The sequence below is a fragment of the Canis aureus genome, chromosome 15 (assembly GCF_053574225.1).
Source record: "Canis aureus isolate CA01 chromosome 15, VMU_Caureus_v.1.0, whole genome shotgun sequence".
Classification (NCBI taxonomy): Eukaryota; Metazoa; Chordata; class Mammalia; order Carnivora; family Canidae; genus Canis; species Canis aureus.
In genome coordinates, this window is record NC_135625.1 from 33,109,410 (window position 1) to 33,131,671 (window position 22,262).

Below are 22,262 nucleotides of genomic sequence, written 5' to 3' on the forward strand. Positions count from 1 at the left end.
CATGAAATTGTCATTTGAGGAAGTGGGGAAAAAATAAAAATTAAAAAAATAATAATAAAATTGCCATCTGAACCAGCAATTTCACTTCAAGGTATAGACCTGAAAGAACTGAAAGCAGGGACTTGTGGATCAATGTTCACAGCAGCAATATTCACAGTAGACAAAAGGTAGAAACCACCTTGAAGTCCACTGAAGGATGAATGGATAAACAAACAAAATGTGGTCTGAACACAAGAGAATATTTTTCAGCCTTGCAAGGGAATGAAATTCTGACACATGCCACAACGTGGATAAATTCTCTAAACAATATGCTAAGTGAAATAAGCCAGGCATAAAAGGACCAATATCGTATGCAGTACCTAAAATAGGCAAATTCATTGAGACAGGAGGTAGGATAGTGATACCGGGGAGAGAAGGGGTTCTTATCTAACAAACCCTTTGTTTCTGTTCTGAACCATGGAAAAGTTCTCAAAAGGGGTGGTGGTGATGGTTGCACATCACTAGGAATGTACTTTTTTTTTCTTTTTAAAAAATTTTATTTATTTATTCATGAGACACACACACAGAGAGGCAGAGACATAGGCAGAGGCAGAAGCAGGCTCCTTGCCAGGAGCCCAATGCAGGAGTAGACCCCAGGACCCCCGGGATCATGCCCTGAGCTGAAGGCAGATGCTCAACTGCTGAGCCACCCAGGCATCCCCCTAGGAATGTACTTAATGACTTTGTATTGACAACTTAAAAATAACTAAAATGGACCCTGTGTGTATTTGAAAATCATTTATTGAGGTAAGACCAACATACAAAAAACTGTACATATTTACTGTACGCAACTTGAGGAGTTTAGAGAGAAGCATATACCTGTAAAACTAGCATCACAAGCTAGGCCACAGATACATGGATCACCTCCAAAGTTTAGGTTATATAGATTTTACCACTGTAACACCCACCCAAAAAAGTTTATGGTTCATTTAATCATGAAAGAAAAATATTTATATTTGTAAACAGAGCCCTCTGAGCATTAACTCTTACCGCCAATTGAATTTGCTCTCACAACTTTGAAAGCCATAATCAACGTGATCATGCATGAATTCAGAGTGGACAGCTGTGTTCCACATTACCTGTAAAAAAAAGAAAAAGAAAAAAAAAAGTAGCCACAACAGTAGTACATGAGTCCTGAGAAAAAAAAGAAATCCTGTATGAAAGGTAACTATATAATGGCAAATAAAAATAATGAACTTTAAACTAAAAACAAAACTAAACATTTGAAAAGTTCAGAAATATGACCAGACAGATTTTGCAGGGAAGCGGCTAAATGTCGTGGGGAATTATTTCTATTAAATTCTCTACATTATAAACCCTATAGGGCAGCCCTGGTGGCGCAGCGGTTTGGCGCCGCCTGCAGCCTAGGGTGTGATCCTGGAGACCCGGGATTGAGTCCCGCGTCGGGCTCCCTGTGTGGAGCCTGCTTCTCCCTCTGCCTGTGTCTCTGCCCCTCTCTCTCTGTCTCTATGAATAAATAAAATCTTAAAAAAAAAAAAAAACCCTATAGAGGCAGGATGCTATAAACCTCCCAAGCCTTCCGGTAAAATTTATTATTGCTGGGACACCTGGGTGGCTCAGTGATTGAGCATCTGCCTTTGGCTCAGGGTGATCCCAGATCCCAGGATCGAGTCTCACACTGGGCTCTCTGCAGGTAGCCTGCTTCTTCCTCTGCCTATGTCTCGGCCTCTCTCTATGTGTCTCTCATGAATACATAAATCTTTAAAAAATTTTATTATTGCTTACATTTTCAGATTTGTTGAAGCCCTATCTTCTGTGATTAGTTCTAGGAAATGGAACTGCATCTGCAGCTTTATATTTATAGTAAAGTGATTTAGAAGAAGCTATGGGATCAGGATGAGGACTAAAAACCTTAAGAGAATGAATTCCTATCATAAACTCGGTACCTACGAACATATCCTTTTAAGGACCTGTGTAATCAGACACCTGGAACTCAAAGGTTTGTTGCATCTCTGAGGAATGTAGCCTAACATCTGTAAAGGCCTTTTATGCCGACTGATCATCATGATGACTGAATTCAAGTTGGCAGCCAAAACTCTAGATGACAAACTATCATTTTTGTCAGACAAGCCTGAGACTCCATTTTTGACAAGCCTTAGATTCCTTCTTTGTACTGTTCTCCCTTTATGTCTAAAGATGAAGAAGCAATGACCCTGTTGGACTCTGCTCCTTTTTTAAAATTGAGGTGAAATTCATGATACAAAATTAACCATTTTATCCGCTAGATTGTTTATCTTAAATAATACATATGAAAGGTTTGTCAATACTACAAAATAAGTTATTTTAATAAACACTATACAGCATCTCGTCATGAGGTATTATGCTCATTTATTTATTTTTAAAGATTTTATTTATTTATGAGAGACAGAGAGAGAGGCAGAGACACAGGCAGAGGGAGAAGCAGGCTCCCTGTGGGGAGCCCAATGCAGAACTCGATCCCGGAACACTGGGATCACGCCCTGAGCCGAAGGCAGACGCTCAACCACTAAACCACCCAGGTGTCCTGGTATCATATTTATTCTTTTCCAATTCATGTTATATATGATGCTACAGCATCAGACACCCTCTGGAGAAGGTGCTCTATATGAACTACATTGGACTTCTAGGCTCATCCTAATGAGGGTAGTAGCAGGCCTATCCATCTGATTCCTTTTCTACTGCTGTCTCACTCTACACCCTTCTAGAGGGCAGTTACTCCAGGCTTCAGGCTGTTCTAGAAAACAAGAGGCAATTACCAACTGATCTTCAAAAATGCAAAAGCGCTTTGAAGTCAGTAGAGCCCTATGAAAATATTAGGTAAGTGTCCTGCATGTATCATCAGAACAGAAGAAATAAATGACATATAATATATGGGAACAAAATATTACAATCTCAGGCTACTATTATGCCCAGATAATATTTTTAAATAATGAGGTAGCACCAATCAACAGATTTTCTACCATAACTGGTTTAAACTACATAAAACCACCTTATAACTGATTTACATAATTCATGTATCATAATTGCATGACTCCAATTAAAACATATTCCAAAATCAAAGACCAAAGGGAAAGAAAATAATTGAGGAAAAGTGTCCCACAGAAAAAAGAAACTTTCCTATGATAAAACACCCACACACTCACACCCCCCCCCCCCCAAACACACACCCAAACCCAAACCCCACCTACTTATACTAGGGAAGAGATTATAAAAAACCCTTCTGCCATTATACTCAGGTATGTGTCACTGATGAGATTAGGAACATTTGCTTACCTGTTACCAAAAAAAAAAAAAAAAAAAAAAAAGCCAGTTTAGAATGAAATCTCAGTAACAAAAGGTTCTAAATTTAGGATTATAACATGTTTTGAAAGCACATTTAAATGTAGAGTTAAAATAATTTGCCAGTATAAGCAAGATGCAGCTTTTGGAAATAAGAGTTTCCATTTCTTCCTCTTTTGTCACAGGTAAAGGACAAGTTCATTCAGTGTGCCCTGTACCACAGATACTAGGAGTGAAAATCACCATAGTTAAGAGAATCCATGAGGCTACAGAATTAAATGGGAATACTTATGAAGATTCCATTCAGTAAATTAAATTGAGAAAAAGCAATCCTGCACAGATTGACCAGTCCTAATTAATGGACCTAGATATAATCTCGCTCACTCACTCTAAGCTAATAAACAATACATTTCTTTATCAAATATGTAAAAGGAGTATGAAAGGAAGAAGAAATAAAAATTCTACCTTTTTGGGTACACATCCAACATTCACCTAGGGGGGAAAAAGGAACAAATTTTAAGAATATTAAACTCAAATCATCACATAAACCTTTAAGAAATGAACCCCAAGCATCAACCCAGGAGATTTCCTTAAGTTCTAAGTCACAATCTACAGGTACTTTCTTTTTTCTATTACAGAGTTGTTAAAGATATGTTTTTTTTTAATTTTTTAAAATTTATTTATTCATGGGGGGGGGGGGGCAGAGACACAGGCAGAGGCAGCCACAAAGGCTGCCCAAGATATGTTCTTTTTCTTACATGATGAGGCAGAAAATTTTATTCATCAGCATCTTCCCAAGAAAAATAGTCACTGAGAAAAAGAGAGAAATTAATTCCATGTCCATGGCGCCATGCAGGGCAGGGTTGGTATAAGTCAGAGAGAGAAACAGCAGCAAGAAGAGGACCCACTAGCTGAATAAGGGCAATTGAAACATCTGAGCAGCTAATCTAGAGGATTTCTGGGAAACTTATTCTGGTATATGCTGGGCAAAACCCTCAGAATGCCCCTTTGGAAAAATCTCTAGCAGAAATCTACATTCATTTTCAGGACCAAAGGACAACGAAGAATCAAGCAGTAAGGTTCATCTATGCTATTATATACGTATATATGTATGTATTTATGTATGTATATACATCTGTATATGTGTGTGTGTGTGTGTCCATACACACACACACATACATGCTGAGGGGATCCCTGGGTGGCTCAGCGGTTTAACGCCTGCCTCCAGACCAGGTCCTGGAGACCTGGGATCGAGTCCTACATTGGGCTCCCCACAGGGCGCCTGCTTCTCCCTCTGCCTTTGTCTCTGCTTCTCTCTGTGTGTCTCATGAATAAAAAAAAAAAAAATCTTTAAATAAAAAGTAAACAAATGAATGAATGCTGATATATATCCATGTTTATATACTTGATAGAGACAGACCACAAATTTGATCCTTAGCCTTCTAGCTGCCAAAACACAAAGGAAAACAAACAGTTGTTAAGATTTCACAAAAAAACTAGCCAATTGTTTAAGAAAACAACTATTCATACCCCTCAGACTAAAGGCAAATTCTTCTCATCAGTCCCTGTAAACAAGCTGTGATATATATTTACACACAAATTTTTGTTTACATCTGTTTATTTCCTTTTGATTGCATGCTAAAATTTATAACATGGAAAAAAAGCGTAAGATTAAGAGTGTAAGAGTAAGATTAATTATAATATAGACCATAATATTGTATATAATTATGTACTGTGATAAATATCATTACATTGAAGATCACATTATAATATATAAATGTTATCAAAGTAACATGCTGTATACCTTAAACTTCCACAAATGTTACACGTTAAATGAATTCAATTTTTTTTAAGATTTTATTTATTTATTCATGAGAGACCCAGAGAGAGAGAGGCAGAGACACAGGCAGAAGGCGAAACAGGCTCCATGCAGGGAGCCCAATGTGGGACTCGATCCCCGGGACTCCAGGATCCGGCCCTGGGCCAAAGGCAGGCGCTAAACCGCTGAGCCACCCAGGGATCCCACGTTAAATGAATTCAATAAAAAAATAAAGAGTAAAAGTGATTTAAAAAAAAGACTTTACTTATTTATTAGAGAGAAAGAAAACGAGAGACAGAGCACAAACACAGGGAACAGCAAGCAGAGGCAGGAAAGAAGCAGACTCCCGGATGAGCAAGGAGCCTGATGTAGGGCTCGATCCCCAGGACTCATGACCTGAGCCAAAGGCAGATGGTTAACTGACTGAGCCACCCAGGGTCCCCAGTAAAACTGATTAAAACTGCCCCAAAGATGAGGAAATTTGTACTCAGCTAAATGGTTACACACTGGGTATATCTTAGCAGAGGAGCTGGTTGCAGAAGGAAAACTAGACTCTCACACTTTTGTTTGTTTTTTAAGATTTTATTTATTCATAAGAGACACACAGAGAGAGAGGCAGAGACACAGGCAGAGGGAGAAGCAGGCTCCATGCAGGGAGCCTGATGTGGGAGTCGATCCCGGTCTCCAGGATCAGGCCCCAGGGTTAAGGCGATACTAAACCGCTGAGCCACCTGGGCTTCCCTACTCTTTTGAGGGGCAAATTAGAGACCCCCTCAGCTCTGGAAACCTGTCATATAATATGTATTGCAGATACCCTTTAATCTTAAAATATTGCCTAGGAGGTATTGGTGACATATTGGGAATTACAATGAAGTTATAAGACTTTTAAAAATTCTTTTAGAGAGAAGGAGCACAGCGGGGACAGGAGGGGGTGGTGGGAGCAGATGGAGAGGAAGAGAATCTTAAGCAGGCTCCATACCCAGCACAGAGCCTGACATGGAGCTCGATCTCACAACCCTGAGATTATGATCCAAGCCAAAATCAAAAGTCCAGGTGCCCCTGAAGTTATGAGATTTAAATGAGGTCTCAACTGTATATCCTTAAAAAAGTCAGTTATGTTCCCTCATGCCTATTGGCATGGAGTAAAGACTAAATATTTAAATACTGGTGTCTTCTGGACATAATTTATACTAGGTGCTTGCAGATCTGCTGATCATGACCCTGAGGAATTAGGTTGGCTCCCTATAAGTACTTTTTTTTTTTTTTTAAGATTGTATTTATTTGACAGAGAGAGAGAGCACAAGCAGGTGGAGGGTGAGACGCAGACTCCCCGTTGAGCAGGGAGCCAGATGCTGGGCTCAATCCCAGGATCCCAGGACCATGATCTGAGCTGAAGACACCCAACCAACTGAGCCACCCAGGAACCCCACAAGCCTATCTCTCACAGAATATTTTCTGGGCATCCTGTGGTCTGAACTATATACGCACTTGACAAGGGACTTTATATGAAATGCTAGAGTAAAAATCCTGCCCAAATCTCATTAAGATCTCGTATATTTGAAAAAGAAGGTCTTATGAACAGTCACCTGCTATTACTCTAGTTGCTCCACATGCTGCTTGCTAGCAGCATACCTACCTGCAATTTCATTATAATCCTATTATATTGCACTCAGGAATTATAAAGGAGTGAGAGTTATGTTTCCATACAATTTCAAGCTATCAGTCATTTGGAGGTTTTTCTCTTAGAAAGAGACAGGTCATTGTGGACTTGGATCTTTTATGAGCTCTTGCTATAGTGAGGTTTCAGAAGGCAATAGAAGTGGGAACTCACAGGATTAAGAGGGTGCAGAATTCAAGCCTCATAAAATACAGGAATCACACCTACAATAGCATTACAAGCAGGCTATTCAGAAAGTACTTTATATTAGCAAGTAGAATAATTTATGGCTTTCTCCCTACACTGCCCTGCCATCTGTCTAAGCAGAGGACATGCTATTTCTCAACTCCCAAGTATCTGAGTTAGGAGAATAGATGGAATGAGCCAATTCTAAGAGGAGGACAGGTGCTTCCCATGTGGTAGAAGAGAGGAAGCCAGCTGAATCCCAGCCCATTGTGAGAAAGATTTTATCATCAGACTTGCCTTTTCCAGTTCATTTGGCAGGCAGAGTGCTTCCTGGTTCTGTCTATCCACATCTCTACACTCTGCAGTTCAAAGCTTACATTCACTAAGAGGCTTCAATGATGACAGACTCCAAAACTAATTTCTCCAAAAGCAGAGATGATTTCAACACACGAAATAAATACACTGTATTTGTCCTATAGTCAACCGTCTCCAGCTTCCCAGGAACCTCTAAAAGCAATTTAAATTATCTTAAGGTACTAACTGTTCTGAACCACTCTCAGGCATCATCAATTTATTCTTCATGTACATCTGATGATATCTATAAGTTACTTAAGGCAATTAAAAAAAAAAAAAAAAAAAAACCTTTGGGACAGGCTTTTACTTCTAAGGGCCAAGATGGCCTGACTTTCATTGGTGCCAAATGTTATGACTAACTTTGGTTTACTTTTTAGAAGTTTCTGCCTTTTTTGCCTTCTAAAACATTTTAACTTGCAACCATTCATTCATTCAGAAATACTGATCAAGGGGATCCCTGGGTGGCTCAGTGGTTTAGTGCCTGCCTTTGGCCCAGAGCACGATCCTGGAGTCCCGGGATTGAGTCCCACGTTGGGCTCCTGGCATGAAGCCTGCTTCTCCCTCCTCCTGTGTCTCTGCCTCTCTCTCTATCATAAATAAATAAAATAAATCTTAAAAAAAAAAAGAAGTATTGATCAAGCATTCATTCACTTGTGTCAGGCATTATGTAAAACAAAGCCCTCAATAGGTATAGTTAGTCCCTGTTCTCATGGAACCTACAGTTCCAAACAGAGTCTCAGCCTATCCAAGATGTTAACTCAAGGGGCAGCAGCAGCAGAATCACTCCAATCCCTAAAATTTCGTGGTGTTTTCTTCCTTAATATTTGTTTATTTTAGAAAGAGAGAGAGAACAAGTGGGAGAGGGAGACAGAATCTCAAGCAGACTCCATGCTGAGCCTGGAGCCTGCAGCCTGACCTGGGGCTCAATCTTAGACTCTGAGATCATGACCTGAGCCAAAATCAAGATGGGCCCACGGGAAGGGAGCTAGAAGCGGCGGGTGGTCGGCCTGAAGGTGACAGTGACGAGCCTCCACTGCCCATCTTGGGTGGCCTTCGCCCCCCCTCCCCCGCCACTGTCAGTTAGCCTCTCCTGACCCCTGCAAGGAAGGCCCGGGCCAGCCTCAGCTCCAAAGGGCCATCGCGGACGCCATCGACTGCCCGGGCCTCCCAAGATTCAGATGCTTAACCAACTGTGCCATCCAGGAGCCCCCATTCCCTACAATTTTGAAGCCTTGGGCTAGAAATCTTGAGGGAGAGGATAATTGTGACCTTCTTGGGCCAAGGAGACCACAGTATACTTTGGGTCTGTGATTGGGGCTATAATGGAAAAGAAACCCATGACCTTGAAATATAACTCGCCCTGAGGTGCCTAGGTGGGTCAGTTGTTTAAGTGGCTGACTTGATTTCAGTTCAAATCATGATCTTGGGGTCCTGGGATAAAGACTTGTGTTCGGCTCCCCAATCAGCATGGAGTCTGTTTTTCTCCCTCTCTCTCGCTTGCTCTCTCTCTCAAATAATCTTAGAGAGAGAGAGAGAGAGAGAGAGAGAGAGAGAGAGAGGAGATACAATCTATTTATTTATTTTGGCAGCTCCTATTAATAGGCCTCTAGGGCTTTCCACTGGTTTTACAAGCCTAGTTACACTTCGGCACAACACAACTGATGGCCAGTTGTGAGGATGAAAACAGCTTTTAGTTATCAAACGAGCTGAGGAAGCCAGGGGTGGAAAGCTCTGTACGGTCATGTTCGACCTTATTCCTCTCTAGCTGACAAGTGCCTTAGGTCATCAGAAAGAACACAAGCATAGAGTCAGACAGACATGAGTTTGAATCCCAACCTTCCCTCCCATTTACTGGCTGTTGGTGGGTAAATTTCTAAATGTCTGAGCTCAGTTTCTTAAGTCCATAAAACGGGAATGGTAATATATAATAGAGGTTTTGAGAAGATGAGAGATAATGCAAATAAAGCACCTCTTTTCTCATTTATAATAGATCTGACGATGAGATTGACTCCCCTGAATTATTTCTGCACTCTGCTAGATCCCCAAGCTCACAAAAGGCTTACTGAAAAGAGAGGAGATAAACGTCCCTGGTGGCTGGCTCCCTTCAGGAATGAATCAACTGATGGCATAAAGCTTGTCTCCCAGGCTGGCACACCACGATGATGGGTTCTCAGGACACTGACTCTCCAAGGGCGCACACAGCCAATAAGACCTGAAACAACACTCGCCACCTGGCAAATTTCCCTGCAGAGCCCTCATTCCCTAGGGGGGCATTAACTAACAATAAGCCTTAGAGACAAGTTTCTCGAACTCCTGAGTACACCCAATGCCAGAGACACTCCGGTAGCTTTGTCTCCTTTGCAATCTGACAATCCGTCTCTAACAACTCCCTGTCCCATCGGCCTGCCAGCATCCGCTCACAGTAAAGACAGGGGCCTCTCCCAATAGGGACAGAACGTGTAAAGAGTCCGATGATACATGTGGCAGCATTCAGGCACTTTACCTTTTTTTTTTTTAATTTTTATTTATTTATGATAGTCACACACACAGAGAGAGAGAGAGAGAGAGAGAGAGGCAGAGACATAGGCAGAGAGAGAAGCAGGCTCCATGCACCGGGAGCCCGACGTGGGATTTGATCCCGAGTCTCCAGGATTGCGCCCTGGGCCAAAGGCAGGCGCTAAACCGCTGCGCCACCCAGGGATCCCGCACTTTACCATTTTTATAGGCTGGGCTCTCTCACCTTCAGTTCAGCTGAAATTAAGTAAAAACTTCCCACTGCCCATGTTGGTGGTAAAACAAGGGTTTGTTCCATTGACAACTGCACCTGTCAAGAATGCCACCTGTGCTTAACCGTAAACTTCCTTTTGGTTACCCCTTCTGTCTCCTGTCACAGACTAGTCTTCAGATTCCTGTTTTGCATCCTACCATCTAGTTCAAGATGAATATAGGGAAGGAACACGGAGAGTCTGATGAACCAGTCATCATTCACTACCAAAACCCTATCAATTCATCAACTCATTCTTTCAGCAACTCTATACTGAATACCCACTTAATGCATGACTGACTGTCCTAGGAGTTGGAATAAGTAGGCAAGCAGAACAAAGATCTCTGTCTTTGTCAAGTTTCATCAGCTTCACACCAACAGTGACTAAAGGCCCTTGGCCTGTACAACACTGATGCCAACTCCAAAGTGTGTAAAATTTTCCAGGCCATCAAGCAATTAACTCAATCTTTTTTTTTTTTTTTTAAGATTTTATTTATTTATTCATGAGACACAGAGAGAGAGGCAGAGACATAGGCAGAGGGAGAAGCAGGCTCCCTGCAAGGAGCCTGAGGCAGGACTTGATCCCAGGACCCCGGGATCACGACCTGAGCCACCCAGGTGCCCCAGTTAACTCAATTCTGACATTATCTACCTGGAGATAACATCAGCTCCCACAGATTGAGGGTTTGGTCCTTCAAGCCTGCTGGCTGCCCCTACTTCACATGTTAATCCACAAGTCCAGCTGTCACCTGTGCTTCAGAGTAACATCTGGCCTCACATCTCCTACTCCCCCACCAAAAGAAAAAGATCTAGGATCCTATATCCTAATTTAATATCTAATGTTGTAATAACTAGTGAATAAATGGTTATTAATTATAAGGTCTTTAGTCTTTCCGCAAAATTCCTTCAATCCCACTCTATAAAAAATAGTCTGCTATGACTTGTTCAAAGTGCCTCTTATTTTTTTTAAAGACTTATTTATTCGTGAAAGACACGGTGGGGGCGGGAGGGGGGGAGAGGCAGACACAGGCAGAGGGAGAAGCAGGCTCCATGCAGGGAGCCTGACGTGGGACTCAATCCCATGTCTCCAGGATCAGGCCCTGGGCTGAAGGCGGCGCTAAACCGCTGAGCCCAAAGTGCCTCTTAGAAATAGGACCTCTGACGGATTCAGAAGCAGCCTTTCTTTTCTGGCTCTGAAGATGTAGTGGGTTCTAAGGCAGATAGCAAAGTAATATCATACTAATCCTAGTGCAAAAAATTAAACAATCAACGGTGTAAATCAAAAGACCAATTTCAACATTAGGATTTGCCTACTTCAACTAACCCCACCCTTTCTGATCACTCCTTTATTTGGCACTTACGAATATAGGTGTGCCACACTTTATGAACCTCTAAACCCACAAAACAAATTAGGGTAACTTTCTGTTTCTGAGGGCTACCTGTCAATACTGACAGTGTATTGGGGTACCTGGGTGGGTGGCTCAGTTGGTTAAGCATCTGCCTTTGGCTCAGGTCATGATCCCAGGGTCCTAGGATGGAGCCCCACATCAGGCTTCCTGCTCAGTGGAGAGCCTGCTTCTCCCTCTGCCCTTCCCTGACTGGTTATGCGTGTGCACACACTCTCCCTTAAAGAAGTAAAATCTTAAAAAAACAAAACAACAACAACAAAAAAACTGAAGGTGTGTGATCTTCTTTATGCAAATGTACATTTAAAAATGCACATTCAACTTAGGACATTATACTAAAATAAGGGAAATAAGTCAAATATTACATGATTCCACTTACATGAGATACCTAAAATGGTTCAAATTCAGGGATGCCGGGGTGGTTCAAGGGTTGAGCATCTGCCTTCAGCTCAGGGCATGATCCCGGGATCCTGGGATTGAGTCCCGCATCAGGCTCCCTGCATGGAGCCTGCTTCTCCCTCTGCCTATGTCTCTGCCTCTCTGCCTCTCTCTCTCTCATGAATAAATAAATCAAATCTTAAAAAAAAAAAAAGATGTCAAATTCAGGGTGCCTGGGTGGCTCAGTCCATTGAGCGTCTGGCCTTCTGTTCAGGTCATGATCCCGGAGTCCCAGCATCAAGCCCCACATCAGGCTCCCTGCTCAGTGGGGAGTCTGCTTCTCCCTCCATTCCCCCACCCTGACCCAGCTCATTTTCTCTCTCACTCTCTCTCAAAATCTTTTTTTTTTAAGATTTTATTAATTTATTCATGAGAGACACACACACAGAGAGGCAGAGACACAGGCAGAGGGAGAAGCAGGCTTCATGCAGGGAGCCCAATGTGGAACTCGATCCCGGGACTCTAGGATCAGGCCCCGGGCTGAAGGCAGGCGCTAAACCACTGAGCCACTCAGGGATCCCTCTCAAATAAAATCTTATTTAAAATCTTTTAAAAAATCTTAAAAAATCTTTTAAAATCTTAAAAAAAAAAAATTCATAGAACCAAAGAATGGAATGGTGATTGCCAGGGTCTGGGCAGATGTGGGAGAGGAATGGGAAGTTATTAATCAACAGGCACGAAATTTCAGTGAAGCAGGATAAGTAAGTTCTAGGTATCCTGCTTTACCATATTGTACTGTAGTCAACAATACTGTATTGTATGCTTAAAAATCTATTAAGAGCATAGATTTCATGTTAAGTATTCTTACCATTAAAATTTTTAAGAAGTATATTCAGCCTTATGTAGAGATACAGACATCATAATATCAAAGTACACACTATCACATCAAGTTAGGTTGATTTACATGTTGCTAAGTCATTGTTTTCAGCCTAGATAAATACAAACAACAGTCTACTAAGAAGCCTGTTTTTCAGACATCTTTTAAAACCCCCCGCCTTGGGACGCCTGGGTGGCTCAGTGGTTGACGTCAGCCTTTGGCTCAGGGCATGATCCAGGGATCTGGGATCGAGTCCGATATTGGGCTCCTTGCAGGAGGCCTGCTTATCCCTCTGCCTGTGTCTCTACCTCAATCTCTGTGTCTCTCATGAATGAATGAATGAATGAGCCCCCACCCTTTCCTGCTGGCATCTCCACTGGCACTCCAATGGCAACACCATTCACAGTGACTTTTTTTTTTTTTTTAAGATTTTATTTATTCATGAGAGACACACAGAGAGAGAGGTAGAGACACAGGCAGAGGGAGAAGCAGGCTCCATGCAGGGATCCCGACGTGGGATTTGATCCCGGGTCTCCAGGATCACAACCTGGGCTGAAGGCGGCGCTAAACCACTGAGCTACCCAGGCTGCCCCATTCACAGTGACATTAATAATCAAGTCTTTACCAGGTACAAACTTCCAGTTAGAAAATCAATAAGTCATGGGGATGTAATGTACAGCATGGTGACTGGAGCTAATAATAACCGTATTGCTTATTAGGAAGTTGCTAAGAGAGTAGATCTTAAAAGCTCTTGTCACAAGAAAAAAAGATTTGTAACTATGTATGGCAACAAGCTTAACTCGACTTCTGCTGGTGATCATTCCACAGTATACCCAAATCATTATGCTGTACAGCAAAACTAATAACAGTGTTAGATGTCAACTATACCTCAATTAAAAAGAAAAAGAAAACTTTTGGCCGAGTAATTAACCCTTAGTACCAACTCTCATTGGTGAGAACTGCACGCGTATACCACAAGAACCCGGTTACTCCTTATCACAAAATCAGCACACTCAGCAAGAACACTGGAACTTGTGCTCCCACAGGCCCTGGGGCCTAGGGAGCAGTAAATCAGAAACAACTCCTCAAGTTGATTCCTCCTGCGTCTGCGTAGGCAGAAAACTGAACCGCAGAGACAAAGCTCCCAGAAGGCTCTCATTTACCTTGGCTGTGGGCAATCTTTGCATTTCTCCTTGGTCACGAGAGAAGTATTGCATTTAACTTTTTGGAGATGCCAGAAACTAGATTTGAAGGTCATCTCCTTTATTTTTTCTGCCCTTAGAAATGACTTAATTGCAATATGCAACAAGAGATCATTATCCTTACTGAATTCTAGGGAAAAGTAGATGATTTCCTTCAGTTTCCCACGTTTAGCATCTAACCTAATACCCTACAACTTTTTGCCTAATGGTGAAAAAATAAAGACCAATTTAAGGGTGGAATCAGGTTATTAGAGCTACACATGTCTCTTGACTTGGTTTATTCATTAGTTTAGTAGCAATTCTGGCCTCTGTTGCTTCTTTCACTTTGAACTAAAGAAGATCAGGATATGCTACCCCAAACCCTGCTACTTTGGCATGCAGATCATTTTGAGCTAAAGATAATTAAGAGCAAAGGAGGACCTCTCTCCCTCCCCCTTTCTGCTAAAAGCAGGGCATACATTTCCCTTTGGGAAGGTATCCCTCATCCCTCTTCTGTGCCAGGATGAGGCGAACAACCTTTATCACCAAAGATGGAAAAATTAACACTGAGCTGAATCTATACAAAAAATCTTATTAAAGTGATCTTTATGGGGCACCAGTTGGGCATCTGCCTTCAGCTCAGGTCATGATCTCGGAGTCCTGGGATCAAGCTCTGAATCTGCTCCCTGCTCAGCGGGGAGTCTGGTTCTCCCTCTCCACCACCCCCGCCCCTTGCATGCCACTCTCTTGCTCTCTTTCTCTTTCGCGCTCTCGCTCTCTTTCTCAAATAAATAAAATCTTTAAAAAAAGTAACCTTTATCTTTCATATGTTCCCCTCATGTATTTACCTTCCCACAATTTACTGCTACTAGGAGCCCAAACCCCCTTTCCTTTGTTAGTCACTTCTCCATAATTTATCACCCTTTGTTCTATTGGTATTAAGCTTCCAGGCCAGAGTGCTCCTTTTACCACCACCACCACCTCCCCTCTGTGATACTCTTGTGCATGTGAAATAAACTCCTACATATCTGAGAGTGAGAGTATATCTGAGAGTATATCTGAGTATATCTACATATCTGAGGGGCTGAGAGTCTGCCTTCTGTTGGTCTAATTTGCAGGATCCAGCTACTGAACCTCAAAGGGTAGAGGAAAAGTTTTTCCTCCCCTACAGAACACAATATGGGACAAAGTCATCTCATACCTGAATTTAACAGCTTTAAAAAATTATAAAAAAAAAAAAAAAAAAAAAGGAACTTGGGACTCCTGGGTGGCTCAGTGGTGAGCAGCTGCCTTCAGCTCAGGGTGTGATCCCGGGGTCCTGGGATTTAGTCCCACATGGGGCTCCCCATAGGGAGCCTGCTTCTCCCTCTGCCTATGTCTCTGCCTCTCTGTCTCTCTCATGAATAAATATAATCTTTAAAAAAATTCAGTTTTTTAAATGAAAATGATTTTTCTTAAAGATTTTATTTATTTGAGAGATAGAGAACCGGCAGGGCGAAAGGCAGAGGGAGAGGGAGAAGCAGGCTCCTCACTGAGCAGGAAGCCCAACGCCAGGGGGAGGGGGCCCTCAATCCCAGGACCCTGGGATCCTGACCTGAGCCAAAAGCAGATGCTTAACCAACTGTCCTACAAGTGCCCCAAAAGGTGAACTCTTACGAACACAAAGATGCATCACTCATCTTGAAAATGTGTATCTTCTTGAAGGCATCTACCCTATCAGATTGCAGAAATTTACAAAAAAAAAAGCCTCCTAGGAAGGAAGAGTCAGAAAATAAAGGCAGACAGTCACACGGTGTAGAGACAACCTTCAAGGGCATTCTCCACTAGCTGCTTCAGAAGCATAATAATGCAACCAGGAAATGAATGACTCTACAACCAAAGTCACTGTCATCTGACCTGCACATTTATGCAGAATTTACGAGATTTCGTCCCAATGCTTCATACTGTCCCTTCTTCCCATGAAGACCCTGCCACTGTGTCTGGCTCACATTACACCAAAACCAGAATGGAGCTCTTTTTTAAAAATACATCTGCTCGGGCAGCCCGGGTGGCTCAGTGGTTTAGCGCCGCCTTCAGCCCAGGGTGTGATCCTGGAGACCTGGGATCAAGTCCCAGGTCAGGCTCCCTGCATGGAGCCTGCTTCTCCCTCTGCCTGTGTCTCTGCCTCTGTGTGTGTGTGTGTGTTTATTCTCATGAATAAATAAATAAAATCTAAAAAAAATTTATTTTTTTTTTATTTATTCCTGAGAGACAAAGAGAGCGTGAGAGAGAAGCAGGGACACAAGGCAGAGGGAGAAGCAGGCTCCACACGGGGAGCCCGAATTGGGACTCGATCTCAGGGTCTCCAGGCTCATGCCCTGGGCTAAAGGCAGCGCTAAATCCCTGAGCCACCCAGGCTGCCCAGAAAAAAAATTTTTTTTAAAGATTTTATTTATTTATTCATGAGAAACACAGAGAGAGAGAGGAGGAGGGAGCCTGATGTGGGACTTGGTCCTGGGACTCCAGCATTACATCCTGGGCTAAAGGCATGTAACCCCTAAGCCACCCAGGCATCCCCTCCCAGAAAAAAAAAATTTTTTTTTCCAGAAAAAAATTTTAATAACCACTCCACTAGGGGCACCTGGGTGGCTCAGTGATTGAGTGCCTTTGGCTCCGGTCATGATCCCAGGGTCCTAGGATCAAGTCCCATATCAGGCTCCCATGGGGAGCCTGCTTCTCCCTCTGCCTGTGTCTCTCTCTGCCTCTCACGAATAAATAAAATCCTTAAAAAAAAAAAAAAAAAAAAGACCACTACTCTAAAAAAATTAAGTCAGCAAGCTTATGTTAGTGCTTCTATCTTCAAAAAAGACTGTAGTCAATCTGGATTATTGGCTCTCCAAAATCACTTCCAGCTCTATCACTCCATGAGTCTAAACTTTCACGGAGGAAGGTTTACAACAGACCAAAAAACAAAGCAAAAAAAAAAAAAAAAAAAAAACCCTAAAAACAAGAACTTGGTCTTTAAAAAAAAAATTACAAAAATATTGCATGGAAAACTTAGAAACTACAGATAACAAGTAAGCTCCACAAGGACAGGGATTTGTTTGTTGCCATGATTCTAGCATCTAAAAAAGTACCTGAAAAAAAAAAGTACCTGTATACCTGGCATAAGAATTAGTAAATGAGCAAACAAAAATAAAACAAAAACACTGGGCACCCGGTGGCTCAGTCAATTAAGCATCTGCCTTCAGCTCGGGTTGCGGTCTCAGGGTCCTGGGATCCAGCCCCATATCGGGATCCCTGCTCCGTGGGGAGTCTGCTTCTCCTTCTCCCTCTCTTTCTCCCGCTGCTCCTCCCCCTGGCTGTGCGCTCTCTCTCTCAAATAAATAAATCAATTAAATATTTAAAAAAACAAAACAAAAACACAATCCCATTAACTACTGGAAGACTTTAATTTGAATCTTCAATGTGAATTCACCCACAGCAACTTAAAATATTCACCAAGGTCCAGAATCAAAATATTTTATTTAGGAAAAAAAATGGTCAAACTATCAATACTAAAGAAACTTCTATTTGATTTCCCCAAAGGACAGCTCTCAATAGTACTACTATCACAAAACCACTTTTATTGATGCACTCCTCCTACTCAAAACCCCTTCCACACAATTGACTTCATTTTTTTTAAGGTAAACTCTACACCCAATGTGGGGCTTAAACTCACCACCCCAAGATCAAGAGTCACATGCTCTACGGACTGAGCCAGCCAAGCACCCCTAGAAACTTCTTTTTTTTTTAAAAAAAAAAAAAGGGGGGGAACATGTTTTTTTTTTTTTTTTTTTTAAGATTTTATTTATTTATTCATGAGAGAGAGAGAGAAATGCAGAGACACAGGCAGAGAGAGGAGCGGGCTCCATGCATGGAGCCCAACGTGGGACTCGATCCCGGGTCTCCAGGATCACGTCCTGGGCCAAAGGCGGCACTAAACCGCTGAGCCACCAGGGCTGCCGGAAACTTCATATTTTTAACACAACCAACCCATCAGCTCCCCCTATCTTACTTCTATAAGAGACACCCCTATTCCAGTCAAATCCAATTACACAACATACTCTGCCTCTCTGCCTTTGCCTCTGACCCTACCCTATCAAAACATGGTATTCATTCAAGTTCAGAAGGATACTCTCTCCTTCACAGAACCATCCATCTCGTGGTAACCAGGCAGAAAAGATGATTCCAACACTCTCAACTACTTTGTTTACTATTGCAGCAATTAACACAGACCATCTCACTTTGGAGCTGACGTCACATTTTGCTCCCACACCATATTGCAAATTCCCTGTGGGAGGGGATCTTTGCCTTACATATGTTTGTATCTACCCTTTTCTCTCCGCCAGCCTCAATCCAAGTACTTAGCACTTAGAATACAGGAAATGAGGACTCGAACAAATGAAATAATGTGTTTCAGAAGGCCTATGTTCCCTACACCAGCTTGGAAATCACTGGATATCATAAGTTTATTTTTTTTAATTAATTAATTTATTTATGATAGTTACAGAGAGAGAGAGAGGGAGGCAGAGACACAGGCAGAGGGAGAAGCAGGCTTCATGCACCGGGAGCCCGACGTGGGATTCGATCCCGGGTCTCCAGGATCGCGCCCTAGGCCAAAGGCAGGCACCAAACCGCTGCGCCACCCAGGGATCCCGGATATCATAAGTTTAATATTGCAACTAGTGATAGCCTAGATAACTGGAATTTTTTTTTTAAAGATTTTATTTATTTGAGAGAGAGAAATGGAGACAGTGGCAGAGATACCAAGAGAGAGGAAGAGCAGGGAGGCGGGAGAAGCAGGCTCCCCACTGCGCAGGGAGCCTGTGGGGCCAGATCGCAGAACTGCAAGATCATGACCTGAGCTGAAGGCAGATGCTCAATCAACTGAGCCACCCAGGTGCCCCAGATAATTGGAATTCTTAAATCTAAATTCTGGTCTTATTGATTGTAATATATTCTCTTATATTCAACACATACCTACACCCTTCCTTGTATTCAACACCAAAAGCCAATTTGAAAAGAACCCCAATGGAATGTCATAAAGATGGGAAATAGGGGATTTCCTCAAGATACCAATGCTCACAGGAAAACAAAAGTTGCTGTAGCAGAATGATACAAGCAAGGCCAGGCACTGTATAAGGAAGCAGTAAATGGCTGGCTGTCCAAACCTGTCCTTCACTCGCTCTCAGAAGTAATTTACCTCTTAGTGAATTCATATTCCTAACAAGTACCTAAAAATGAGGCCAGCCCCTTCTCTTGATTAATATCAGTGGAACCAGACAATGATGATGGATGCCACAAACAGATTATGATATAATGCACAAGGTGGAAAACTGAGAAAAGAGGTACAGGGGCGCCTGGCTGGCTCAGTCAGTAGAGCATGTGACTCGATCTTGGGGTTATAAATTCGAGCCTCACGTTGGGTGTAGAGATTACTTAAAAAATAAAATCTGAAAAAAAAAAAAGACAAAGAAAAGTAAAGGAATACAAAGAAGTCATCAAGTGCTCTCACAAGCTGCCCAGGGGGACCCCTCAATCTGCTTTCTGCAGACACAAGACTTCTAGTGGAGGTATGTACTAAGATGTCAAGGTGCAAGTTGATCATTACCAGGGATTTTTTCCTTTCCTCCATTCTATTCCCACTTTCATTTTGAATTTGAAAAATAAGTACTGGACAATGGAGTCAGCCCTTTCACAAACTGTCAATTCTGAGTTTGATTCATTACACGTATGGTTATTGAGCAAGATATTTTGTTAAGATGATAAGAGGTGCACAAACACAGGAACCCATCCCTGCCCTTAAGGAGTTCCCAATTTGGTATAATTTAAACACCAGTTTCCAAAATAATTTGGAGAACCCTTCCCAATTCCAGGTTAGTCTTGGACACAGAATTTTAATGTTAACAGCAAGTACCTCACCCAAGTCTTGTGATAGAAAAGGTCACACCGATAACATGGGAACAAAAATTTTTTTTAAAAATGATGGGGTTAAAAAAAAAAAAAAAAAATGATGGGGTTTCTTGGGGCAGCCTGGGTGGCTCAGCGGTTGAGTGCCGCCTTCAGCCCAGGGTATGATCCTGGAAACCCAGGATCGAGTCCCAGGTCAGGCTCCCTGCGTGGGGCCTGCTTCTCCCTCTGCCTCTCTCTCTCTCTGTGTCTTTCATGAATAAATAAATAAAAATCTTTAAAAATAAATACATGTGATGAGGTTTCTCAATCGTTAAGATTTACGACCCTCTTTTTTGGAAGCAGTTTTAAAACCCGCTCTCCTCCGCCCCCATATTAAAGCCACCCAGAATAAATGTTTCTGTGACCCCCCCCCCCAAAAAAAGAAAAGACTTAACGAAAAACAAAGAAACAAACAAACGTCTGAGAATTCAGTAACTCCTACTCTGGAGTAACCTACAGTCCGTGATTACCAACGTTGGCTGCGATCAGAACCCCTGTGGAGCTTCTAAACCTCCCAAAGCCCAGGCTGCACCTCGGGCCAGTGAAATCAGAAGCCACGGGAGTGGAACCCACAGCAGAATTTTTCCAACTCCTCAGGTGCTCCGAATGCGCAAGGCAAGGGCGAGAACCACTACCGTAAAATCACTCTGCCCCTGAAACTGAAAGGAGAGGATCAGGATTCGCATCTCTCAAGGGCATGTCCCCCATTCCGCTCCCCAACACCCGGACCCCCGAGCCCGGCTGCAATTCTTCCACGGGCAGTTCTGTTCCACGGATCTGGGGGTGCGATCGAGCGGGGGATTACGGCACCCTTCCCACTGGAGGAGGAAGGATGCGGGGAAGTTCTGTTAGATGCACCACCTACGGCTAGGGCTGCACCCGGGCTTAGCTCCGGGGGCCCCACAACGGAGCCGGGGCTCCTCTACACCGGCCGGGAGCCCGCCCGCCGCCGCGGACGGCCGGACCGCACCGGGCAAAGAGCACAGGCAGCGCGCACGGAGCGGAGAGAGCGCCGGGCTGCGGGGCCCCGTACTCACGCATGTGCCGCCCAGCTTGTGGCTCTCCACCACCGCGGCCCGGGCGCCCAGCTCCGCCGCCCTGCGCGCGCTGGCCAGCCCGCCCGAGCCGCCGCCGATCACCAAGTAGTCGAACGAGGCCGCGGCGCCGGCGGCGGGCGGCGGGCGCTGAGGCTGCGGCTGCGGCTGCGGCTCCTGCCTGCAGGCCATGGCGCGGGAGAGCGCGCGGGCGGGCGGCGGCCGCGGGAAGCCGGGGAAGGCGCGCGCCGCCGGCCGCCAGCTCGGCCCCGCGCTCGCGCCCAGCGCCCGGGGCAGCAGGGCCATGCACGCGGAAGTGCGCGCAGGGGAGCGGCCCGCGGGCGGCCGGGGAGGGGGTGCGCGGGCCCCGGGCGAGCGCAGCCTCACGGTGACTAAGCACCCGGCCGGGCGCGGGGGGAGGGGGCAGGGCCGGGGAGGGGCTCCCGGGCCGCGGCCCCGCGGGCGCCGAGGGGGACCCGCCCCCACCCCGCCCTCCGCGCGCCCGCCGGCCCTGCCCTGCCCACACCCAGCGGCGGCGCGGACTCCTCCGCCTTCACCCCGCACCTGGGACCTCGCGTCCCACCCGCATCAACCGGATGTGGGTTTCCGAAGGCCGCGGGGCGCGGGAGGGTGAAAGCCCTGCTTTGGTCTCCCCCCCCCCCCCCCCCGCCTTTTCCTGAGCGGGCGGGCACCTTGGGAGTTGCCAGTGGCGCCAACGTCTGGATGAAGGGAGGTTTGCCCTTCATCCTTTTGGAAGGTGATGTTTCTGAGTGTGATCCGCAGACTATACCCGGATTGCTGATTCCTGGGCCTTAATCCAGATCTACTGAGTTAAATTGGACTCTCTGGGTGCCGAACCCCAGCAATCCATGCTTTAAACAATTCTCTAGCCTTCAGGTGACTGTAGAGCACATTTAGTCTGGGAAACATTTGGAATAAATGTTTCTGTGACCCCCGAGTGAAGCAGAAAGGTAGGGTAGAGATGGAGACCAAAGGCATTTTATTCCCAAACAATTGAGTGTTGTTTTATGTATGTATGAGATCACAGAGGAAGTGGGAGAAGCAAACTCCCCACTGAGCGGACGAATGGGAAGGCCAGGGCTTAACCCACTGAGCCACCCAGGAGCACCTCGAGCGTCCTTTTCGAATATCTGGAACTGCCAACTGCATACACAACACAAGAGTGGGCTTCGAATTTGTGTGATGATAGTCCACCCTTTGCAGGAATATGACCCAGCCCATCACCCACAGGCTGAGAGCCCTCAACTGGAGGCCCAGGAATGAAAGTCCGTGTCCAGAGAAACTCACCCAGCAC

At 44.2% G+C, this 22,262-nt stretch overlaps 2 protein-coding genes across 8 annotated transcripts in view; one reads left to right on the plus strand and one right to left on the minus strand.

Annotated features, from left to right (window-relative positions):
* GSR (glutathione-disulfide reductase) overlaps positions 1-21,708 on the minus strand; it is a 47,676-nt gene extending 25,968 nt beyond the window's left edge. The window contains exons 1-3 of one of the 3 annotated variants that reach the window (XM_077849056.1): positions 21,640-21,708; positions 3,784-3,810; positions 1,030-1,118 (exon numbers count right to left, since the gene is read on the minus strand). In XM_077849056.1, the coding sequence (XP_077705182.1) occupies positions 1,030-1,118; positions 3,784-3,810; positions 21,640-21,693 (170 nt within the window). In that variant the 5' untranslated portion in view covers positions 21,694-21,708. Of the gene's footprint in view, positions 1-1,029; positions 1,119-3,783; positions 3,811-9,397; positions 9,479-20,950; positions 21,269-21,639 lie in introns of those variants that run through there. The other 2 variants (XM_077849054.1, XM_077849055.1) reach the window with 2 other exon arrangements.
* The window catches only part of UBXN8 (UBX domain protein 8), a 93,740-nt gene that overhangs the window by 28,291 nt on the left and 43,187 nt on the right, over positions 1-22,262 (plus strand). The window lies entirely within an intron of this gene.